The sequence below is a fragment of the Eptatretus burgeri genome, chromosome 1 (assembly GCF_056783735.1).
Source record: "Eptatretus burgeri isolate ZD-2024b chromosome 1, Ebu_testis_v1, whole genome shotgun sequence".
Taxonomy (NCBI): domain Eukaryota; kingdom Metazoa; phylum Chordata; class Myxini; order Myxiniformes; family Myxinidae; genus Eptatretus; species Eptatretus burgeri.
The window spans coordinates 2469863-2494089 of record NC_140961.1 but is presented as its reverse complement, the minus strand read 5'-3'; the positions used below and the strand labels follow the sequence as shown (position 1 = coordinate 2494089).

Here is a 24227-nt window from a genome sequence, read left to right as displayed (position 1 = left end):
GAAGAATCTGGAATGTCCCTATATCCAAAAATCTTTGTAAGATACTGCCCTCGCAGTGTGCCAAATTTCATGCTTGTATCACTAAAGGCACGTTTTTTTCACATATCTGCCGGACTAGATATCGTGTTCACAGACAAACAGAAACCACCGGGAAAAAAAAAAAACACAACATAAAACGGGTGAAACAACCGCCGTCCACCTTGGGTAGCGCAGGTTAATGCAGTCCACCTTCGGTAGGGCAGGTAAATGCATGTCGTCCACCTTGGGTAGCACAGGTAAATGCCGTCCACCTTGGGTAACACAGGTAAATGCCGTCCACCTTGGGTAGCACAGGTAAATGCCTGCCGTCCACCTTGGGTAGCACAGGTAAATGCGGTCCACCTTCGGTAGCGCAGGTAAATATATGTCGTCCACCTTGGGTAGCGCAGGTAAATGCAGTCCACCTTCGGTAGGGCAGGTAAATGCATGTCGTCCACCTTGGGTAGCACAGGTAAATGCCGTCCACCTTGGGTAACACAGGTAAATGCCGTCCACCTTGGGTAGCACAGGTAAATGCCTGCCGTCCACCTTGGGTAGCACAGGTAAATGCCGTCCACCTTCGGTAGCGTAGGTAAATATATGTCGTCCACCTTGGGTAGTGCAGGTAAATGCATGCCGTCCACCTTGGGTAGCGCAGGTAAACACACGCTGTCCACCTTGGGTAGAACAGGTAAATGCCGTCCACCTTGGGTAGCACAGGTAAATGCCTGCCGTCCACCTTGGGTAGCACAGGTAAATGCCGTCCACCTTGGGTAGCGCAGGTAAATGTATGTCGTCCACCTTCGGTAGCGCAGGTAAATGCCATCCACCTTGGGTAGCACAGGTAAATGCATGTCGTCCACCTTGGGTAGCGCAGGTAAATGCCGTCCACCTTGGGTAGCGCAGGTAAATGCATGCCGTCCGCCTTGGATAGCGCAGGTAAACACACGCTGTCCACCTTGGGTAGTGCAGGTAAATGCAGTCCACCTTGGGTAGCGCAGGTAAATGCCGTCCACCTTGGGTAGCGCAGGTAAATGTATGTCGTCCACCTTGGGTAGCGCAGGTAAATGCATGCCGTCCACCTTGGGTAGCGCAGGTAAATGAAGTAAACAATAATGAAAGCTCCATCGATCAGAGTCGAAGTTCGGTGTTTATTGTTGCCGCAAACCTGTCCGTCATTGGTTAAATTATATATTATTATGATTATTAATTTATATTTCCTGGAGTGAGAGTCTGGATGGAACGAAATGACAGAATTTCACTGATTGATCAAGTGGCAAAATGACTTCCATGGAGTAACCAGAGAGTTAACGTTCACTCACAGGGAATCCAGGGATACATCGAGAAAATTGGGAGTTTCCTCGGGGACTCGCGGTGTCGTGGGGAGGGTCGGGTGAGGGTCTGGGGAGCCAGGGGAGGGTCGGGGAGTCAGGGGAGCCTGGGGAGGGTCGGGGGAGTCAGGGGAGGGTCGGGGGAGTCAGGGGAGCCTGGGGAGGGTCAGGGGAGCCTGGGGAGGGTCGGGGGAGTCAGGGGAGGGTCGGGTCGGGGGAGTCAGGGGAGGGTCGGGTCGGGGGAGCCTGGGGAGGGTCCGGTGAGACGAGGGAGACAGAGGCGGGACCGTCCCCCATCCTCCTCCCCCCTTCCCACCTCTCCGGCTTCTGTGTCGGAGTAAAGCTGCGAGAGGCTCAGTCCGCGCCGCGTTCCATCGACAATGAACACCGTCCGGGACGAGTCGACTTGAACACGGATTTATAGGACGAAACTCCTCGCTCCGAATCCAAGACTTTTTGAGCAGCAAGTGATCCATTCTCATACCGGGTATGTATGGATATGTATAACTAAACCACACGGCGGAGGAAGTACTCAAGGTAAAGTTGAATTGATGATTTGGTTTAAAAAGAAACAAACGGACTTTGACAGAAGCCGCAACTCGCGGGAAAAAGTTTGATTGTGATGACGTCACGGCGTCGTCTCGTTTCGCACACCTTTGGTGGATGAAGGACGAAGGCGGCGAATCGAGTGCGCTCGATGGACCCGCGGATTCTCACGATTATTCAGTGTAATCGGGCAGCACTGAGCACACAAAGGGGACCATTAAACCGGGACAACTACCGCACTACGTTTCGTAATAATGACGTCATCACAGTGACCTTCCTGTGCCATTTTACGGAACCAAGCTGTGAGATTGTTTACAAAACTGGATTCGAACCCTCCATGACACATTCGGACGGATTACCGAGGGAGTGTTTACTGCAAAATCTATCCGATCGATTTCGTGAACCAGATTTCATTGTTCTGTTTGGACAATTCACACGTGATCAAAATTGGAAGGGTTCATGTTGTTTTTAATCAATATGTTACTTATTTAAGGTGTGTACCACCCCCACCTTCATCGTGGACCCCTTTCCCATTATTGACCCCCACCATCGTGGACTCCTTTCCCATCATGGACCCCCACCTTCATCGTGGACCCCTTTCCCATTATGGACCCCCACCTTCATCGTGGATCCCTTTCCCATTATGGACCCCCACCTTCATCGTGGACCCCTTTCCGATCATTTACCCCCACCTTGCATTGTGGACCCCATTCCCATTATTTATCCCCACCTTCATCATGGACCCCTTTCCCATTATGTACCCCCACCTTCGTCGTGGACCCCTTTCCCATCATTTACCCCTACCTTGCATTGTGGACCCCTTTCCCATTATTTACCCCCACCTTCATCGTGGACCCCTTTCCCATTATGTACCCCCACCTTCGTTGTGGACCCCTTTCCCATCATGGCAGTGTATAGTAACAGAATGGTTACATAGCGAGCGATTAAATGAACGTGTAGTTTTCTGTGTGCCCATAGATCCTCGAGACCGTGGGACTATCTGGCGTGCACCCTTGGGGTGCAGCCACATTATGTGGTTGCACTTGCTGCACCTGGCCTTGCTTGGGCTTGCTGCGCCCGCAACCCTGGCTCGTGGTAAGTAAGAATACTGTTTTTGTTCGGTTCGTTATAACACCTCGAGTAAACTTGAACAGGGTGTCACCGAGGAAGGTCATTTTGGGATTTCACAATCACACCGATGTCATGATGAGCTGTCATCAGGCAGGAAGAGATTCAACATCATTCCATTCACAGTGACGAGAAACAGTTGACGTTGATGCAAGTCTTACACCCCATGTTTGCCAGTTCGTGTTGCCACATCGGTTGACCGTGAGGATTAAACTCAGTTCTGAGGAATTCAAATGGTAAATGAGCCGACCAGGACAATGGTTGATCTTCACAAAATTGGCCAAATGTAGGACATTGAGATAGGAAGGAGTATGCTGGCTTCGTCCACCCAACACACTGACAGCCATCATTCCGACCGACATACGTGACACACTAACACAGCCACCAGTTCAACCGACATATGTAACACTGACACAGCCACCAGTCCAAACGACAAATGTGATACACTGACACAGCCACCAGTCCGACCTACATATGTGACACACTGACACAGCCACCAGTCCAAACGACATATGTGACACTGACACAGCCACCAGTCTGACCTACATATGTGACACACGAACACAACCACCAGTCCGACCTACATATGTGACACACTGACACAACCACCAGTCCGACCTACAGATGTGACACTGACACAGCCACCAGTCCAACCGACATATGTGACACTGACACAGCCACCAGTTCAACCGACATATGTGACACTGACACAGCCACCAGTTCAACCGACATATGTGACACTGACACAGCCACCAGTCCAACCGACATATGTAACACTGACACAGCCACCAGTTCAACCGACATATGTGACACTGACACAGCCACCAGTCCAACCGACATATGTGACACTGGCACAGCCACCAGTTCAACCGACATACGTGACACACTGACACAGCCACCAGTCCAACCTACATATGCGACGCTGACACAGCCACCAGTCTGACCTACATATGTGACACACTAACACAACCACCAGTCAGACCTACATATGTGACACACTGACATAGCCACCAGTCAGACCTACATATGTGACACACTGACACAGCCACCAGTTAGACCTACATACGTGACACACTGACACAGCCATCATTCCTCCCTACATACGTGACACACTAACACAACCACCAATCCGACCTACATATGTGACACTGACACAGCCACCAGTTCAACCGACATACGTGACACACTGACACAGCCACCAGTCCGAACTACATATGTGACGCTGACACAGCCACCAGTCCGACCTACATATGTGACACTGACACAGCCACCAGTTTGACCGACATACGTGACACACTGACACAGCCACCAGTCCAACCTACATATGTGACACTGACACAGCCACCAGTTCAACCGACATACATGACACACTGACACAGCCACCAGTCCGACCTACATATGCGACGCTGACACAGTCACCAGTCCGACCTACATATGTGACACTGACACAGCCACCAGTTTGACCGACATACGTGACACACTGACACAGCCACCAGTCCAACCTACATATGTGACACTGACACAGCCACCAGTTCAACCAACATACGTGACACACTGACACAGCCATCAGTCCGACCTACATATGCGACGCTGACACAGCCACCAGTCCGACCTACATATGTGACACTGACACAGCCACCAGTCAGACCTACATATGTGACACTGACACAGCCACCAGTTCAACCGACATACGTGACACACTGACACAGCCACCAGTCCGACCTACATATGTGACACTGACACAGCCAGCAGTTTGACCGACATACGTGACACACTGACACAGCCACCAGTCAGACCTACATATGTGACACACTGACACAGCCCCAGTCCAAATGACATATGTGACACTGACACAGCCATCAGTCCGACAGACATACGTGGCACGCTAACACAGCCACCAGTCCGACCAACATATGTGACGATGACACAGCCACCAGTCCGGCCAACATATGTGACAATGACACAGCCACCAGTCCGACCTACATATGTGACACTGACACAGCCACCAGTCCGACCTACATATGTGACACTGACACAGCCACCAGTTTGACCAACATACGTGCCACACTGACACAGCCACCAGTCCAACCTACATATGTGACATACTAACACAACCACCAGTCAGACCTACAAATGTGACACACTGACACAGCCACCAGTCAGACCTACATATGTGACATACTAACACAACCACCAGTCAGACCTACAAATGTGACACACTGACACAGCCACCAGTCAGACCTACATATGTGACACACTGACACAGCCACCAGTCAGACCTACATACATGACACACTGACACAGCCATCAGTCCGACCAACATATGTGACGATGACACAGCCACCAGTCCAACCTACATATGTGACGCTGACAAAGCCACCAGTCCAACCGACATATGTGACACACTAACACGGCCACCAATCCAGCCTACATATGTGACGATGACACAGCCACCAATACGACCTACATACGTGACACGCTAACACAGCCACCAGTCTGACCGACATACGTGACACTCTGACACAGGCACCAGTCCGACCGACATACGTGACACTCTGACACAGCCACCAGTCCGACCGACATACGTGACACTCTGACACAGCCACCAGTCTGGCCTACATATGTGCATGCTGTGCCATGTAGACTGCGCAAGTGTGTCTGCAAAACAAAATCCACAATCCCTGTAATTCCACATTGACAAACAGACAATCAACAGGTGAATCCTCTGTATGAGGTGAACCCTCATCTAGATTGTATTGAGGAGAAATCTCGCTCGAGTCACACCCAACCACAACAGTCTTTAAGGGTCTACGCCGTAAACCCAAAAGCAACAGTGTTTAAGGGTCTACGTCATACACTGAACAATATGAAAGATTGTCATATTTTTTAATATCTTTATAGTTCAAAGAAGTTATAAACTTTCAAACTTGCTTTGCGTTCATTTTCTTCCTTACTTTGTGCTTTGTTTGTAGTCCTCGAGTGTCTTGTTTTCTCGTTTTGTAGTCGGGTGACTGTTCACAGTCATCAAGTGTCTTGTTTTCTCGTTTTGTAGTCGGGTGACTGTTTGTAGTCCTCGAGTGTCTTGTTTTCTCGTTTTGTAGTTGGGTGACTGTTCACAGTCATAAAGCGTCTTGTTTTCTCGTTTTGTAGTTGGGTGACTGTTCACAGTCATAAAGCGTCTTGTTTTCTCGTTTTGTAGTGGGGTGACTGTTCACAGTCCTCGAGTGTCTTGTTTTCTCGTTTTGTAGTCGGATGACTGTTCACAGTCCTCGAGTGTCTTGTTTTCTCGTTTTGTAGTCGGGTGACTGTTCACAGTCCTCGAGTGTCTTGTTTTCTCGTTTTTTAGTCGGGTGACTGTTCACAGTCCTCGAGTGTCTTGTTTTCTCGTTTTGTAGTCGGATGACTGTTCACAGTCCTCGAGCGTCTTGTTTTCTCGTTTTGTAGTCGGCTGACTGTTTACAGTCCTCGAGCGTCTTCTCTTCTCGTTTTCTCTTCTCGTTTTGTAGTTGGCGGACTGTTTACAGTCCTCAAGCGTCTTCTTTTCTCTTCTCGTTTTGTAGTCGGGTGACTGTTCACAGTCCTCGAGCGTCTTGTTTTCTCGTTTTGTAGTTGGGTGACTGTTCACAGTCCTCGAGTGTCTTGTTTTCTCGTTTTGTAGTCGGATGACAGTTCACAATCCTCGAGTGTCTTGTTTTCTCGTTTTGTTGTCGGGTGACTGTTCGTAGTCCTCGAGCATGTTGTTTTATCGATTTGTAGTCAGCTGACTGTTCGTAGTCCTCGAGTGTTTTGTTTTCTCGATTTGTAGTCGGGTGACTGTTCGTAGTCCTCGAGCATCTTGTTTTCTCGATTTGTAGTTGGGTGATTGTTCGTAGTCCTCGAGCGTCTTGTTTTCTCATTTTGTAGTCGGGTGACTGTTCACAGTCCTTGAGCGTTTTGTTTTCTTATTTTGTAGTCGGGTGATTGTTCGTGGTCCTCGAGCGTCTTGTTTTCTCGTTTTGTAGTCGGGTGACTGTTCGTAGTCCTCGAGCATGTTGTTTTATCGATTTGTAGTCAGCTGACTGTTCGTAGTCCTCGAGTGTTTTGTTTTCTCGATTTGTAGTCGGGTGACTGTTCGTAGTCCTCGAGCATCTTGTTTTCTCCATTTGTAGTTGGGTGATTGTTCGTAGTCCTCGAGCGTCTTGTTTTCTCATTTTGTAGTCGGGTGACTGTTCACAGTCCTTGAGCGTTTTGTTTTCTTATTTTGTAGTCGGGTGATTGTTCGTGGTCCTCGAGCGTCTTGTTTTCTCGTTTTGTAGTCGGGTGACTGTTCGTAATCCTCGAGCATGTTGTTTTCTAGATTTGTAGTCGGGTGACTGTTCGTAGTCCTCGGGCATGTTGTTTTCTCGATTTGTAGTTGGGTGATTGTTCGTAGTCCAAGAGCGTCTTGTTTTCTCATTTTGTAGTCGGGTGACTGTTCGTAGTGCACGAGCGTCTTGTTTTCTTGTTTTGTTGTCGGGTGACTGTTCACAGTCCTCGAGCGTCTTCTTTTCTTGTTTTGTCGTCGGATGAGTGTTCGTAGTCCTCGAGCGTCTTGTTTTTTCGATTTGTAGTCGGGTGACTGTTCGTAGTCCTCGAGCATCTTGTTTTCTCATTTTGTAGTCGGGTGACTGTTCGTAGTCCTCGAGCGTGTTTTTTTCTCGATTTGTAGCTGGGTGATTGTTCGTAGTCCTCGAGCGTCTTGTTTTCTCATTTTGTAGTCAGGTGACTGTTCACAGTCCTCGAGCGTTTTGTTTTCTCATTTTGTAGTCGGATGACTGTTCGTAGTCCTCGAGCGTGTTGTTTTCTCGATTTGTAGTTGGGTGTCTGTTCGTAGTGCTCGAGCGTCTTGTTTTCTCGTTTTTTTAGTCGGGTGACTGTTCACAGTCCTCGAGCGTCTTCTTTTCCCGTTTTGTAGTAAGATGACTGTTCGTAGTCCTCGAGCGTGTTGTTTTCTCGATTTGTAGTCGGGTGACAAGGTTACAAGGTTAATAATTATGCAGGCCATGGATGTATATGCTGCATCTGTGCAACGTCCTGTTTACTGTAGATCACCGTGTGATTCTCAAGTGATCCATTTGCTAGAACCCTCGTGTAGCGGTGGAAATCATAGGATATCTGTGCAATGTGGTTCAAAATAGTCTTTGAGGGCATATTTATAGAATTGGTCTTGTGGTCTTGTCAAAGGCAGGTAACCACTTTATGGCGAAGCTAAGAGAATTCAGTCAACCTGCTGGTAAATAAAGATTCCTCTAAGTTTTTCTTGCAACACTTTGGTTAGTGTGTCACAAGTGGCTCAGGACGGAAGCTAAGCTCTGCAAAGGCAGAATAAGGGAAGCCTGTTGGTGAGGGTATTTGAACAAACAAAGACATGTTTTAATGGAAAACCTTGCTCAATGGAGAGAGTACCCCAGCGTGTAAAAAGTTTGATAAACAAGATACTCACAAAGGTCCGATAAATGCCCCAAAATGGATAACGGGGTGTATAGGTAATAAAAAGTACATCGATATATATATATATATATATATATATATATATATATATATATATATATATATATATATATATATATATATATATATATATATATATATCCATATTCATTATATGTGCAGGGTAAGTCTGGTGTTGGCTTAATGGTTCGGGTTGCTGGCTTGGGATCTTAGGGTCCTGAGTTTGAGCCGTGCTGACCGCTGAATTAACACCAGGTGGGGTTGACTCAGCCCGTCATCCTTCCGAGGTCGGCGAAATGAGTACCAGTGAACTGGTATAGAGGCACAACATCAGTGGCACAGCCGTGCCCCAACAAAATGATAGCTTCCAGGCAGCTAAGCTGCCAAACGCAAGAAGAACATATGTATAGGGCTAGCAGGTTAGCTCATACTGTTAGAGGTAAGCAAACTCTCTTCTGAGCTGTCCAGCCTGTGTTTGAATCTTGATCCATCTATCAACTCCCATCCTGGTATTTCGCTGGCATTGCAATGCATCAATGTGCAGACTGTCCCCTCAGATGGATGGTAGGCCAGGGACCTGACTGCCAGCACCGATTGTTAGTGGACGTTAAAGATCCCATGTTGTAGTTCATGAAAAGTCGGCGAGTTATCTCCAGCACCATGAACAAATCACAAATTCCTTCGAAAATCGCTTTCGCTCGAAAATCCTGTGCTGGAATGGCGACCCGTCCAGGATTGGTGTCGAAGAGGTGTGAAAAGATCATGTTCTACCCGGTGGTTTGTTTCTGCTGCTCATATTGGTGTGGCCCTTTTTTGTTCGAAGAATTCTTCTTAGTGAGACTTTGCCATCGCTATGTCAATCTGTTGATGATGATCTGTAAAATAACACGGAGAGGGACGTACATCTACCACACCGACGTCTTACACCCCGCTCAGGCGGAGCCAAAAGCACAGCTGATTGAATGTTGCTGTACTTTCACAAATGAAGAAGGTCCCAGTTTTGGATACAAAGGAAAGGGGTCATGAGTCGGTCCATGCCTGACCTTTCACTTTTTACTTTCGGCAAATTTTGTGACATTATCAGCACAGCTTGGCACTGCAAGCATGCTCTGGCCTGACCTATTCTGGATATCTCAAATCATCTTGTATTTCTCAGCTCAAACCACCCACAGTGCAACGAGGGCCTGGCTTGTAGAGAAAGCCAAAGCACAATGCCCAGATGTGTGGCATTGTCGTGGGTGCGTTGAGTGCGCGTGTCATGATAACACCATTACAGAAGAGTTCTCGTTGCTCGAATTCTGGGGGTAAAAACAAAGCTACACTTTCATGGGCAACGGTTTTGTTTGGTAACGTGACTTCGTGCTGTTCCACGATTCCAGAACACCCAAATACCATTTGCCCAAACTCAACTGAGGTGCCGTTGTGTTCCGAAGAGGCTTTTTTTTTTCAAACATGCAGTGTTCGGAGGAAAAGCAAAGAGCCAACTATCGTGAGCAATTCTAATTTTGTTACAGTTCCACGTTTTTCCAAGCTCAGGTTGCCAAGCACTGATTGACACATGCTAGACGTTTTTCCAAGCTCAGGTTGCCAAATCAGTTCAACGTCGTCGCTGCTGCGTGAACTGAACCAGAATCAGGACAAGCATGGACTGTGATGTGAGCGCAGCATGGATGTATAGGTGCAGAGACCACTATTGATAGGCCTTGGTGATGGAAGGGGGTGACGAATATGAGGAAATGAGATGGTCTGGACGGAAGTGCGAATCTCTTGAACGCGCATGGCTCCGCATCAATTTGCTCTGTGGAATTGCAGTCTATCGCCGACCCACCAAATGGCCTCGGGGTTTGCTAATTGCTGGAAATCTTCGTACATAATAGCCGTGGAAGCTGTTGAGATCTGTTTGCCGTCACGACTGTCCGTCTTGGTCACATAGCTGTGTAAGGAGTCCACCAAAATAGCCATGCTGCTAAAATTACGTTCACCAGTGCGTAAGTCGGATTCCTCCGGACGGTCGTGTCCGAGACACTTCTCAGGCTTGAGTGGGGCGCCGTGTGCCATGAGTGAGCACAAACCAACTTAGAACGTTCACTGTGACACTAAATGATAAATGGAAAGGCTGCAAGTGTAAACCACATTGATGAAAGAAATGCATGTGCTTTGGGTGTACATCATCTCTGCTTTAGGTGTGCACCGTTTCTGCTTTGGGTGTGCACCCTTTCTCCTTTAGGTGTACACAATCTCTGCTTTCGGTGTACACCCTCTCTGCTTTGGTAAATCAAGATTTGGAAATCACAACTTGAGTCTGGAAACTGGAGCTGCTGGATTAACTTTGCTCGTGGTATTAGATGAGTAACAGACATGATGAGTTAGCTTTGAGTAAAGCTGGACTCGAAACCAAACATCCTGGATTACCTCCACAAGTAAAGGCCAAAGCTCGAAAGCCAACATACTGTAGGTGCTCAGCAAACAAGATTTCTTTTTAAACCTAAAAGGCCGAGTTAGTGGAGCATAAAGAAAAACATTTCATCTGTTTTAGCTTCGTTTGACATGCACAAGTACCAGTTACTTGATAAACTCATTCAATTTCGTCACATCATAGGAAATACCTGGTTCAAGCGATCATGAGATTTACCTTGTTCAAATCAAACACTTTTCTGGGTCCAATCATGTAGAAGATAAATCCGAAACAGACTTCGGCAACACTACAAATGAGTCTGAGAAGTAAACCGGGCTATCCCGCAATCCACAGGCGAAATGGCTCGAGTACCTGGAAGTAATCATTCAAGGTACACGAACACCTTTGGTGCTAACGGTGGTTCTGAACAAAATGACGGAAGCTGATACCGAGCCTCGTCCAAGGGTAGTCAAATGGGCTTATAATTTGGAACCTGAACTTTGGATCCCTCTTCAGCAAAAGGCCAAAAACTGTGTCCTGTGTTATAGCCCACTTTACTTATCAGGGACTCAAATAGGAAATGTCCGCATCATTGTCATCCGAGTCGTCCCATCATGCTCACACCAATGGGCAAATTGACATTTGACCTCCCGATGCAAGCGAGCAAACAGACGGTAATTTGCGATCGGCTGATTTGGTATTCGCAGACACGTTTGCACAACATTCGATTTACAACACGATGTCAGGTCACAGTGATTTGGTGCTCCTGCTGCCTTGGAGAAGAATGTCAAGCCTCGCAAGGATCTCATTGACCTCTAGAACTCCGGTAAATCCTTGGCTACGACAGGTCACGGGCCCGAGACTTTGAGGTCAGGAGGCTACCGGCGAAGTTGCCTCTCTTTCCCGGCTGCCTCTCACACCGTAAGTAGACTCAGCTGGCGACGCAACTTGTATACCCCGACCTAACTCCACGGGATTCAAAATGGCATCGGGTTCCACGGGAGCTTTACTGGCACCATGTTTCCTAGTGGTTCCCATTGCACAGGAAGCACACCCATGTGGAGTTTATGTGAAGTTCTTAATTCCACGCGGAGTTTAAGATCTACTCCGACTTCAACAATAATAAGAGAGTCTGCTGAGAAGTGGTGAAACGAAACGCGGAATGTTTATCCTGCACACAGTGCTTATTTATTTTGGCCTGTCCATGTGCTGCGCTGCCTTTGCTAGTCCAAATTCATTTTCCAGTCTCTTGTTTTGATAAATGGACTGCCTGTTCATTGCAATGCACATCCTGAGCAGTGATACCAGGCAGTAAGACAGTCACAGTCAGTCTCTGTCTCTGTCTCTGTCTCTGTCTCTGTCTCTGTCTCTGTCTCTGTCTCTGTCTCTGTCTCTCTCTCTCTCTCTCTCTCTCTCTCTCTCTCTCTCTCTCTCTCTCTCTCTCTCTCTCTCTCTCTCTCTCTCTCTCTCTCTCTCTCTCTCTCTCTCTCTCTCTCTCTCTCTCTCTCTCTCACATTCCACCTTCGATATTGTTGTGCATGCGGAGCTGCAGCACGGTGATTCAGACGACTGGCAGGGAAGATCGTCTTGCTCAGGCGGCGGGGTTTGAATTGCCTATGTCTGCAGCGGAAAGTGGCGCCTGCTTTGGCTCTGTCGGAAAAGGGAAAAGGGGGGGTAGGGTTGGGAAAGCTACATCCCATCTCCCCCTTCTTTCCCCCCCAATTTGATTGACTGTGTACTTTTGAGCTGCATGAAACCGGCGAATCAAAGTGCCAATGTCACAGCAGAAATTCAATGAACTCTACCTGTTCACAGCCGAGTGGTGACATCTGCGGGTGCCCGAAAAGGCCAGAATCGTGGAGAGTCAATGATTTTGTCTCCAGTCAATGCAGCGTGGGAGCCATTTTGGCTTGAGTGCACATGGCATGTGAGATTGGCCAGCTGTGTTGCGCTCTCCCGGTTCGATGCGTGAGCAGACCGGGCCGCGTTTCCAAAAAATCCTCTGCAGATTCTTCCTCCCTTTTCACCATCAACGTCCGTCTCCGGCTGCTGCTCCCTCCTGCTGAACGCAATCGCAAGTGGCCGCATGTCCAGCTCGGTCACAGTGTGATGGCGACACCCGCGAGTCCATTTCCCTCTTCTTGGATCCTGGCCGAAATGACCGGAGCAAAACAAAAATATTACATTTTTGATCGAATTCATATCAACACCTTGATCGACTGTTTCAAGCAAAAGATGACATCAGCAAAAGCTCTCTGCAGCCAAAACGATGAGCGATGAATTCCATTGCAAATAATTTGAGCAACATAGGCATCACCAAATGACGGATTGTGGATTTACCAATAATCTGTGAAAAAAACATCAGGGTAATAGCTTAGTTTGTACTTGTAGTGACAACATACATTCCCAAATATGATTCAGTATGATTTTGGGTAAAATCCACTTGCAAACAGTCCATTGAGCACTAAACGTAGACAGTACTTCAACATTAAGCCGGCTGTCCTGAGTTTGTTCATTTAAATTTCTGACTTTCTGGAGGTACATGAGGTTTGCAGTGAACCGGTGGGACAAGCCTTGTATCAATTCGAGGTGCTCGCACAGATCCCGCGGTTGGAATTTATCGCAGACAAAGAAATTGATTGCATCCTGCTGTCCTGACGACGGCTAAGGTTCTGAAACGCCTGCTTGCTGATCATCTTGGCCTTGTTCTGTGCAATATAAGTGAAAACTCTCACATCGTCATTGTGCCTCCTTTCTAAACGTTCTGTGTGTTTTTACATCAGACTGCGCCTGATTGATGGCGTTGGGTTAGGTCCTCTGTTGATAGCCCCGCTGAGAGTTTGGACAGGAGGAGGTGGGTGAGGGATCGGGTTTGGTGATGGAAGCAGCAGGGGAAAGGATATAATGCCGGTGCCATGTGTCCGTCGAAGAGGCACCTACGTATCGGCGTCTGTGAAGGAGCGTCCATAATGATGGCTATAGCAGTGTGTTCTGCTAAATGACTGTTTCACATGGCATTTGGGAAAGAGAAGTACATTCCCGCATTCCCTGTGAAAGTCTGAGCGGAAATCTTGTAATGTGAATCCCTCTCGATACTGGAACCTAAAAGATCTTTCTTCCTTGTATGGTCTTTTGTCGATCCGCTTTGATTTATTTTTTCTCATCCTTCGTCCACTTATCATTTATTTATTTATTTGCTTATTTGTTTTTGTGGGGGATGGGGGTCGGGGGGGCTTGTAATCCAACCCATCTTAAAGTCAGGTCAAGCTGTACATTAAAGCTTTAAATATCCTGGACGGCGATGCTTTCTACTTGGATCGACCGGTTTGTCTTGCTCATGAAGATATTCGTCTCCAAGCAGTCGAGTCTACGTGAATGTTTGCAAGCCCGTATGGCCATCTCGGGCTACCCCTCGCGCACGTATGGGTCCATGGTGTTTGCTGGGTCCACGTATGGGTCCATGGTGTTTTCTGGGTCCACGTATGGGTCATGCTTCCATGGGCAGAGGAAATATCTGTGTGGAGCAGCCAACAGTTGGTTTTAGAGGGAAGGGCAATTAAACAGGTGAAGGATCAGGTTCCACTGCCTGTTCCGTGATGGCCTTTCACCAAAACAGACATTGGTGGAAACCATGCGAGGCTGCCATCTTGAAATGGAAACGTTTGTGATCGTATTTTTGTGTGCGTGACGGTAACGCCTTGCTTTGGTGGAGTTGAAACTGTTGGACAAGGCTTGAGAGACACGAATGGAACCAAAGGTTTACCGTGAAGGTAAGCATCACCAAAGGTTTCGAGTCACATGTCTCTGGGGCATGTGCAGGAAAGTTCGAGTTGTACTCAGTCTGTTGTTAAGACCAGGAAATCTACAAGAATACCTCGCCATCGGCCACTATCCCATGCAGCGACGGTGATGTGAGAGAGGGGAGTTGGTTCCTCCTGATGTCCTGCGCTTGTTACGTCACTGAGTGCATGTTGCATGTTGGGATTATGTCAAAAGCGTTGAGTTTATGAAATTTAAACTTATTATGATTGGCATCCAGGCTGATACGATGGCCTCAAGGTCCGCACACTCACCTCCAAGCTGTGTAGCCTGGGTTTGAATCCCTACCCAGCTATAAACTGTCATCCCGGTGTTTCACAGGCAAAGTGATTCATCAATGTGAGTGCCGTCCCTCAGATGGACATTAACCAGGCATCCCGTTCAATCTTCCGCTATTTGTTGGTGGATGTTAAACATTGCACGGTGTCCTTTACGAAGAGTGGGCGAGCAATCACCGGCACCCTGAACAAATTATAAAATCCTGCCCGAACCAGCAGAGGCCTCACATCAGCGGCACAGCCGCACCCTCAGCCAATGATGCTACCCCGCAGCCTTGTGCTGCGTATGAACAAAGAAGATTGACGTCCCTAGTGTCAAAATACCTGCCATGCCTTCTCCTCAATCTGTTTTCAATTGCCTTCAGCTGATCATCAGAAAAAGGCTTCAGGACTTAATCAGAAAAGGTGATATCGCCGTCGATGAAGTTTTTTGGTCACGAGTTGTGGATTACTGATCGAGGCTCATGGAGGAGTTTGTCCACATATGACTTGCAGTGTGGGGACAGACAAGGAGGGACATTGGTGCATTTTCACAGGAATGACAAGGACACTGGGAGACGAGGGACAAATAAAGTCAGTAAATGTAACTTAAACCGGGTATTCCAGTATCGTGATCAAACTGTTCACATGACAGCAGAAAATAAGCTAGACTTATAATATAGGAGGTACGTATCACTTGGAGGAAGAACACGTATCATTTGGCAGAGACAGATGATGAAAGACTAAAAATCTTGTACAGGACGAATCAAAGTTAAGGCAAGTTAACAGTCAACAAGGGAAGCGTGGCTCATGAAAGAGGATAACGATGAGGTTCCACTGGATGGTAAAGTGGAATTTATAGGACCACATCATCATCGATGTGCCATTCCATTAACAGAGTGTCGGTGCTGCTGAAGTGGTCTCCTGCCAAGGGTTGCACTAGGTGGATGGCCGTTGCCTTCCAGCAGTCAGTCTGAGCAAGGATTTGTAATTTGTTGAGTGTGTCGGTGATAACTCACCTACTATACATATAATGTAGCACGGAATCTTTTAATTCCAAGAATAATACTATGTGAAACGGTTATTATAATATTATGTTTCCTTGCAAGGAACCTCAACGCAGGAGGAGGCCATTCGACCCATGAACGCCTGCGCTCGTATTGCCAACATTAGGTTGTTTGCCCATGCATAGACTGTTAAATGCTGAGCATCAGGCAAGGAAGCGGCACGTACCACGTTTAAAGTCTGTGGTCTGACACGATTAGGGTTCAAGCTGCCGCCCTCCCAGATTTGGCGTAGACACTTCAACCGTTACTCAACCGAGTGAAGTTCGTCCAGCTTAACATCTATCCGAGGGACGGCACTCACAATGATGAATCGGTCTGCCTGCGAGACACCAGGATGAGAGTTTATAGCTGGGTCGGGTTTCAAACCCAGGCTAGACGGTGCAAAGGCGAGTGCACATACCTCCAAGCCATCCTGCAGCGATATAGAACATAACGGCAGTCAAAAAATTCCACCATTTTATAAAGTACCTAATATGTAAGTGGTATTTACTTGTCTGTGTAGGATGGAATTCTAGCAATATCTAAAAAAAATTGCCCATTATCTAAAAAATGCCCATTATCTAAAAAATGTCCATTATCTCTGTTCGTATGGAATAAAAAGTTTGTTTTCCCCAAAACAGTCACGGTCGACAAAAGAAGCTTTTGTTGTGTCTGAGTTTTCCTTTTATTCCCATACAGCTGCCCCATAGAAATCGAGACAAATTGTGTTTTCAAAGGGAATTTCCTTTAGCCTGTTTACCATTTCCGCTCCTGAAAAATATTTACCGCATTTGCAATGAGCAACAGAGATTCCAGATCGGATGGAATCATTTTAAATGGCAATCCCACACCGTGGCCTTCCTGAGGCCGATCCGCATCGCAGAAAATTGCAAAATTATCTGTTCAAATATCTTGGGAGATTTCCTTTCAAATTCCACTCATTCCGTACAATGGCCATGGATGACAGCCTTGATATTGCCGGTTGTTTTTTTTTCTTTTCTTCTTGTCGTCACCGTTTGAAGATAGGAGTAGACAGAAGGAGCCCGAGGCAAAAGCTCCACAATTCAATCCACATGCGTAATCTTCGGTTCCTACAGGTGGTCCTTAGATTGAGCATATTGCTATAATATTGTAAGCGGTTTTAGGGGAGAGGAAACCGACAACCTGGCTATGATTGATGTCACAAAGAACTAAGAAGAGCAGACAAATGATTTGCTTCAGAAAGAATCTGGGAAAAATAAGGCATGAGGAATTGGCAAATGTACTTTTTGTGGCGCGGCCTGTAAGCCTGTTATTCGAGTGTAAGGGGTGTGTGGAGAGAAAATAGCAGTGGGTGTATTGGCTTCATGTGTTTTGTGAAAAACCCCTTGATAAGATCTGAATTTTAAATAATTGTGGAAACTGTTAACACTTGTGGGAGGAATCACATCCGGTTGGTGATCAGAGTAACGCTACTTGAATGCCAACGTTACCAAGGCTGGGTATTACCCATCTCGCTGCAGTTGAGCAACATGCAGCCATCTCCCTTTCTAACGAAGTCAGAGCGAATGGTTCTGCGGCACCAATTCGACCAAATGAAATATCAGGCCTAAAAAGGTTTCGCTCTGGCCAGAAGTGATAGCAGCCCTCATAGACCACTGGGGAGGTTGTGAGAAGTGTGTGGGTTTTTGACCCTGATGTCCCTGATTGTCCATGGAAGCTGGAAAAGTTGAGAAGAGGAGATAGGGCCTCAGCGAGCCAAAGCCGTTCCGCTCGACCAAAAACCCATTGGGGGTTGTAGTTTATTGAAGCACGCTGCGGAGATTCCACCATGTGATTCTCAGCGAGAAGCGAGATGCTTTCCGGGTTGAAGAGATATAAGACGAGCAGCAAACATAAAGTTGCACTGAAGAACAATTCTCGAAGAATGTGTATTGAACAAGAGTACAGGTAGTAATCCAGGAGTCTATGAAGATGATACCCGATGGCATCACAGTTACTGCAGGATGCTGAAGGTATGGGTACAGAGACCCTCATAGGAGGACGAAGAAACGCTTACAATGCCGAAGTCGATTCGAGAGTTTTCATCCACAGCAGGAAAATGAGACTGGGCTGCCTGGAAAAAGAGAAAGTAATTTCGTTTGTAATTGAGAGATGTATTAAGCAGCACTGAGGTTACAGTGTCTGACCTTCATTAAAGCGGCAGCGAAATCACATTTTACAGTACATGCTTGACTAACCAGAGATCTTAAGTGAAATAGACATACGGCTTTTTCATTGCATTCCAAGGTCGAGAAGTTAACAATAAGTTGACTTGTAATCGTTGTTTTTCCCATTAAAAGGTCGTGTTTGTGAGCTGTGCCTTTAATTTGGTTCATTCCCAGGTTGCGACAGGTAGGAAATTATTTAGAGCGTTTTGAGACTTGGACAATCCTACATGGTGACATTTTTGTGTTTTTGCATTATTGTACTGAGATTGTGTGTGCGTGCACATGTGTGTGCTGTCTGTTTATACATGTATGCATTTGTATTTGTACACACATACGAACAACTTCATGCATGTATTCATACACATATCCTTGTAAAGAGAAGGCATTGGGGTCTGTGGACCTGGAGAAGGCCGATGACACTGTCCTAAGAGAGATAGTGAATGTGACGCTGAGATAAATGGAAGAGCCGGAAGCAGAAGTTCGGTTGGTGGAAGGGATGGAGAATGGAACGAAGGGAAGAGTTTTGGTTGGTTATGGGATGTCTGAGGAGTTCAGCATGAACATCGGTTTGAGGCAGGAAAGTGCTCTCAGCCCACTCATATTTATCATGGTGATGGAGCTGGTGAGCTTGAGGGGTAGGATGGGGATGATGGTGGATGTGGACGATCTGGCTGTTGTAGTGGAGAGGAAGCGGGGATTGCAGAAAGTACTGCGGGAGTGGAAGGAGGCATTTGGGAAGCATGGGCTGAAGATGAGTATGGTATGGAGAAGACTGAGGTGATGTGGGTCACACAGCAGAGAAAATAGGTTATAGGGGAAGGATATCAGGCAGGAAAATAGGTTTGAGTATCCGGGAGGAACAGTGACCAGGAGTGGCAAGTCCAAGGCAGAGGTATAGAGGAGGATTCAGGTGAGTGTGAATGCAGGGAGGAGGGTGGAGGGAGTAATAGTGGACAGAAAGAAATTAAGGAAATTGAACGTTAAGGTTCTGATGGCATGTGTAATGCTGACCTACCTTTATGGTGGCACTGACAGAGAGACAACAGAGGTTGCAGGCTTGTGAGAACAACTGGGTCAGGAGAATTCTGAGAGTGAAGAGGGTGGATAGGAGGAGGGATGAGCCGAGGGAGGAGATTGGTATGCAGATGAGCTTGATGGGGAGATTGGTATAAAGCTGGCTGAAGTTGGCTGGTCACGTGATGCAGCTGAAGAAAGAGAGACTGGCAAAGCGAGTGGATAGCTTGAGGGAGCAAGATAGGAGGGAAAGAGGTCAACCAGGGTTGAGATGGGAATATTGGGATATCCGTAAAGTAGGGGTGGTTGGAGAGTGGAGAGAGTTGGCTGTAGACAGGGGAAGTGGAGTATCGTGGTCAAAGTAGGGCAGAAGCTTCCTGGGCCTACGATTTTATGTCACCCCTCATAAAGGGAAGAGAGGAAGAAAAACAAATGAGACTTGGACAATCTTACAAAATGACATGTTTGTGTTTTTGTATTATAGCACTGAGATTGTGTTTGTGCACATGTGTATGTACTGTATATGTATGTATATATACAATTTAGCCCAAAATTATTCATACCCTATGAAAAATCTTAGAGTTTTGCATTTATCTCATACCTACAAGCTGGAGTGGAGGAACTTTCACTTCACCCAAGGACATTTCGTTGACATGTACAAATCCACATATATTTTGGCTCAACATTATTAGCATAACAATAGAAATGTTAAGATTTCTGTTTTTATGCATGTCCAAAATTATTCATACCCCATACCAAGTCTCAGAATTGAAGCCAATGTTTGTGATAATGCACATGCTTTTGATATTCCTTAGATTCTTTATAATGTAATGCAATTATTCCAAGATGTGTGCATACAATCTGAATGCATCACAAATGTGGTCTATTGAATGCACAGTGAGGAATGTTAGAGAACAACACTCTGCTTTAGACTATAAATTAAGGGGAGCTGATGCAATCATTCTCAGGTCATTGTCAGCATAGCGAAGAAGAAAGAAGTCGGTTAGGACCTTCGGTTGTGCATTGTGAATGTTCACAAGGTGTGGAAAGGCTACAAACTATTTCGAAGCAGTTCCGAGTGCCAGTTGCCACCATACAAAGCAGAATTAGGAAGTACAAGGAGTTCCACACTGTAAAAAACATTGAAGGACGTGGTTGGAAGCCAAAGGTGTTGCCTCGTCTGGCAAGAAAAGTATGGCGAGAGGCCAACAACAATCCACGGATCACTATTAAGGCTCTCCTGAACAACCTTGGCGAGTCTGGGACTAAGATATCAAGGCAGACACTCCAGCGGACGTTGCACAAGGAGGGTCTCCATGGACGCCGACCAAGAAAGACTCCACTCCTCCATCCCAGGCACAGAAAGGCTCGTCTAGCCTTTGCAAAAGCTCACCTGGACAAAGATCCAAGCTTTTGATCCTCAGTTCTGTGGTCGGATGAGACGAAAATGGAGCTTTTCAGGCACAGAGATGTTGCTTTCGTTTGGCAAAAGAAAGGTGAAGCATACAACTCAAAGAACACAGTCCCTACCGTCAAGAATGGAGGTGGGAGCATAATGCTTTGGGGATGTTTCTCAGCCAGTGGGCCCGGCAATCTCGTCAAAAGTGGATGGCATCATGAAAAAGGAGCAGTACATCAAGATCCTTGAGGAAAACATCAAACAGTCCGCAGAGGAACTTCACCTCGGGGAGCATTGGACGTATCAGCAGGACAACGATCCAAAACAAAAAAAATAACCGCCAAGTCAGTCAAGAAATGGTTCCAGGGTAATGATGTAGATGTTCTAGAGTGGCCAAGCCAAAGTCCGGACCTCAACCCAATCGAGAATCTGTGAAGGGAGCTCAAGACCGGAGTGATGGCAAGGAAGCCTTCCAACCTCAAAGACCTGGAGACCTTCGTGAAGGAGGAGTGGGCGAAAATCCCTGTGGAGACATGCAAAAACCTTGTGAGCAAGTATAAAAACCGTTTGGAGGCTGTAATCACAAACAGAGGCTTTTCCATTGATGACTGAATGTGACTTTCAACTGATCGAAGCAAAGGTATGAATAATTCTGGACGTGACATTTTTTTTTGTAAATTTATCAATAAAATACCCCCAAAACAATGTATTTCTTGAAATGTCTCTTGCAGTGATTCTTTCAGCTGTTTGTCACATTCTTATGTTACTTTATCCAGTAAAACACTGCATGTAACCTAACCAAGGAACATTGCAGTTTTTGTTGAGTCGGGAATCGAATCATGATCAGACAGAATCGCTATCTCTCTAACAGCCAATTACACAACTGTTACTAATCTAAATTCAATCAACTCTGAAAAGGTGAAAAAGCAAACTTGAAATGATGATAGATCATATTGGCTGTGAACGATGTGCAACAGCTACAAGGATAAGAAAATCACTATTTACGAAAGGTGTTTAGCGAGCGTGTTGCTGACACACGCATAGCCCTTAGCTGCTGACAAAAACAACTTTTTGCATGCACAGCTCATTACCCGTTTAAATAGCAACTTACGAAAGGCATTGAGCGAGCGTCTGGCGAACACACACCTAACCCTTAAACGCTGACAAAAATATATTTACATGCACACAGCTAATTACCCATTTAAATAGCAATTTATGAAAGTGTTTCGTGAGCATCTTCCGAACACACACCTAACCTTAAAACCTTGACAAAATCATCGTTGTAGGTGCCAGCTAGTCACCCGTCTAGATAGCAATTTACGAATGGAGATAAACATCCTTTAGTTGTGCTTGTCTAAACAGATGATTAGCCTGTACTGCGAAACACCGCACATATCTCCAACATTCAATTGAAATGATGCACTTGCATAGTATCGCAGCACCATGGACGATTGTTGGAGGGAATTCAGCGCATTGCACCTCATCGTGGGTTGATCTAGATCTTCTTACACAGATTCAACAGCCTCCATAATGATTCCTGTGACAGTGTGTAACTCTGGACAAATATGATATTGTCATACTTCTCCAGAGGATTGCATCTATCCACGAAGAGTCTCAATGCACATTAGCGAACTGCCCTATCCTCTTCTGCATCCTCTTGAGCTAATTCAAGCACTCCTAATGCATCCACATTCACCGTCCCATGTAAACTTCCAATTATAAGCCATGAAATTCTTATACATCCCTTTACTAAAGTTATTCTCTGCAAACTACTGTAATGAGAACTGTAACCAACTCATTTTAACTCTCGTATTAAGGTGTTATTCTCTGCAGATTTCTGTAATTAGAACTATAACCAACTATAGTTGAACTCCAGTATTAAGGAGTTATTCTCTGCAGATTACTGTAATTATAACTGTAACCAACTATAGTTTTAACTCCTAAACAGTGTATATCTTGCCCAGATTCCGATATTGATTCCATCATCATTAGCAACTCTGAAGGTTCTCAATATGTTGAAACTGATCAGTGGAATTTTGAAGAAATTATTAGAGACAAAATTAGTGATGGAAATGCTTTCAGGGGATTATGGAGCCGTACCGTTTTGAGTCTTGTGCGAGAGATTCAGACAAAGATGGCGACAATGGAGGTGTTAGTGAAGATGAAAACACAGATTTCATGTTCATTACAAATTGGTAGGTTTTGTTTTTCTGTTCAATTAACGCATTATCAGGGATTTTGTGTTCATGATGAATTGGTTGTACTACTCCAGCAGAAACATGACATGGCATGACTTATTGGGTTATTTGTTCATTCGTGCATGCCACGTTGTGCATCTGTCCGAATCAAGGCATTAAAACTCTCCTAATCATTAATAAAGCATCACAGGTGTCGTCCCACCCCCCCCCCCCCAAACAGCGTATTTACTATTGCAGCCCCACGGAGGAGGTCGTCCTTCTTTGTGACTTGGTCACAAAATCTGGCCTGAAGTTTTATGCAATGCTTTTATTCTGTGTAGTTAAAGGTGACAGACGTGTGATCCAGGATTTATGGTCCTGTGTCTATCAATGTATGCCAAGCAACAACTGCACAATCAAGTAAAGCCATTGGTCTCTCCAATCACCCGCCATCTGCCTAGTCTGTCAATCAGCCCGACGTTTGACCTCAAATTTGCCAGGGTCAACTGTGCTACTCGGTTGCCCTGCGTGACAGCTTGACATCTGCACGTCTGTCTTTATGTGTGTGTTTCCAGGGACATATCTGATGTTCACCTTTACTTATTTATTTTTCCTCTTTTACTCTTGCTCTTGGAGCTACTTTGTATCCAATCACATTCTTCTCCCCAATTGATCAACCCCAACAATTATTTATGATCACACACGTTTAATGGCTAATTGTCTCGTGTTAAGCATTAACTGTTGACCCATAGGTTTATTAGTTCCTTGTCTGTCGGGATCTTCTTGTCTCCTAACTTCGACAACTGAGCAGAGAGAAAGAACCGTCACACTTGCTTGGTCATACAACCATGACCAAATGCAATTCATCAGAGCAGGTGATGACCTGTGAAACTACATGCAGACAAGCTAAACCTCGTGCTCCATTCTTGATCATTGTTCCAATAGGGGTGGTCCAAGGAAGGTGAAGCTTTACCTTATCAATGGTTACAACAACAACAACAACAACAACAACAACAACAACAACAACAACAGTGGAGAAACCAGTTTGGTTTCTCTGAAAACACCATAACATAATAAGCACCTGAATTTAAGAGAAACTTTTTTGTGGAGGAGGTGATCCGTTATACTAGCAACCCAGAGCAATGTGACAGCAGGAATTTCAGGAAATACTGCCAGGACTGTAAAGATGCCAGATGAGGCATGGTAGGGTCGGGGTAATGTTGTTTGGGATCAGTATATGTATTCCAGTAGGAATAGCTGCTGCCAAGGAAAATGTTGATTTCATTCTGTTATTATCACTCGTTTCTTTGGATCGGTCGTCTTCATCACATCACTCACTTTTTCTATCATCTACATATGAGGGGCACTCTTGGGCAGCTGTGTGATCAGTTTGAGGTTCTTATTAATTAATACGTTGAAATAATTACTTTAATGTTCTT

General features: G+C 46.0%; 1 protein-coding gene across 3 annotated transcripts in view; it reads left to right on the top strand.

Annotated features, from left to right (window-relative positions):
- The first annotated feature begins 1645 nt into the window (after window positions 1-1645).
- LOC147033782 (fibroblast growth factor receptor-like 1) overlaps window positions 1646-24227 on the top strand; it is a 113117-nt gene continuing 90535 nt past the window's right edge. Inside the window, exons 1-2 of one of the 3 annotated variants that reach the window (XM_085870849.1) lie at window positions 1646-1836; window positions 2874-2990. In XM_085870849.1, the coding sequence (XP_085726975.1) occupies window positions 2927-2990 (64 nt within the window). In that variant the 5' untranslated portion in view covers window positions 1646-1836; window positions 2874-2926. Of the gene's footprint in view, window positions 1837-2873; window positions 2991-14617; window positions 14658-24227 lie in introns of those variants that run through there. The other 2 variants (XM_085870832.1, XM_085870840.1) reach the window with 2 other exon arrangements.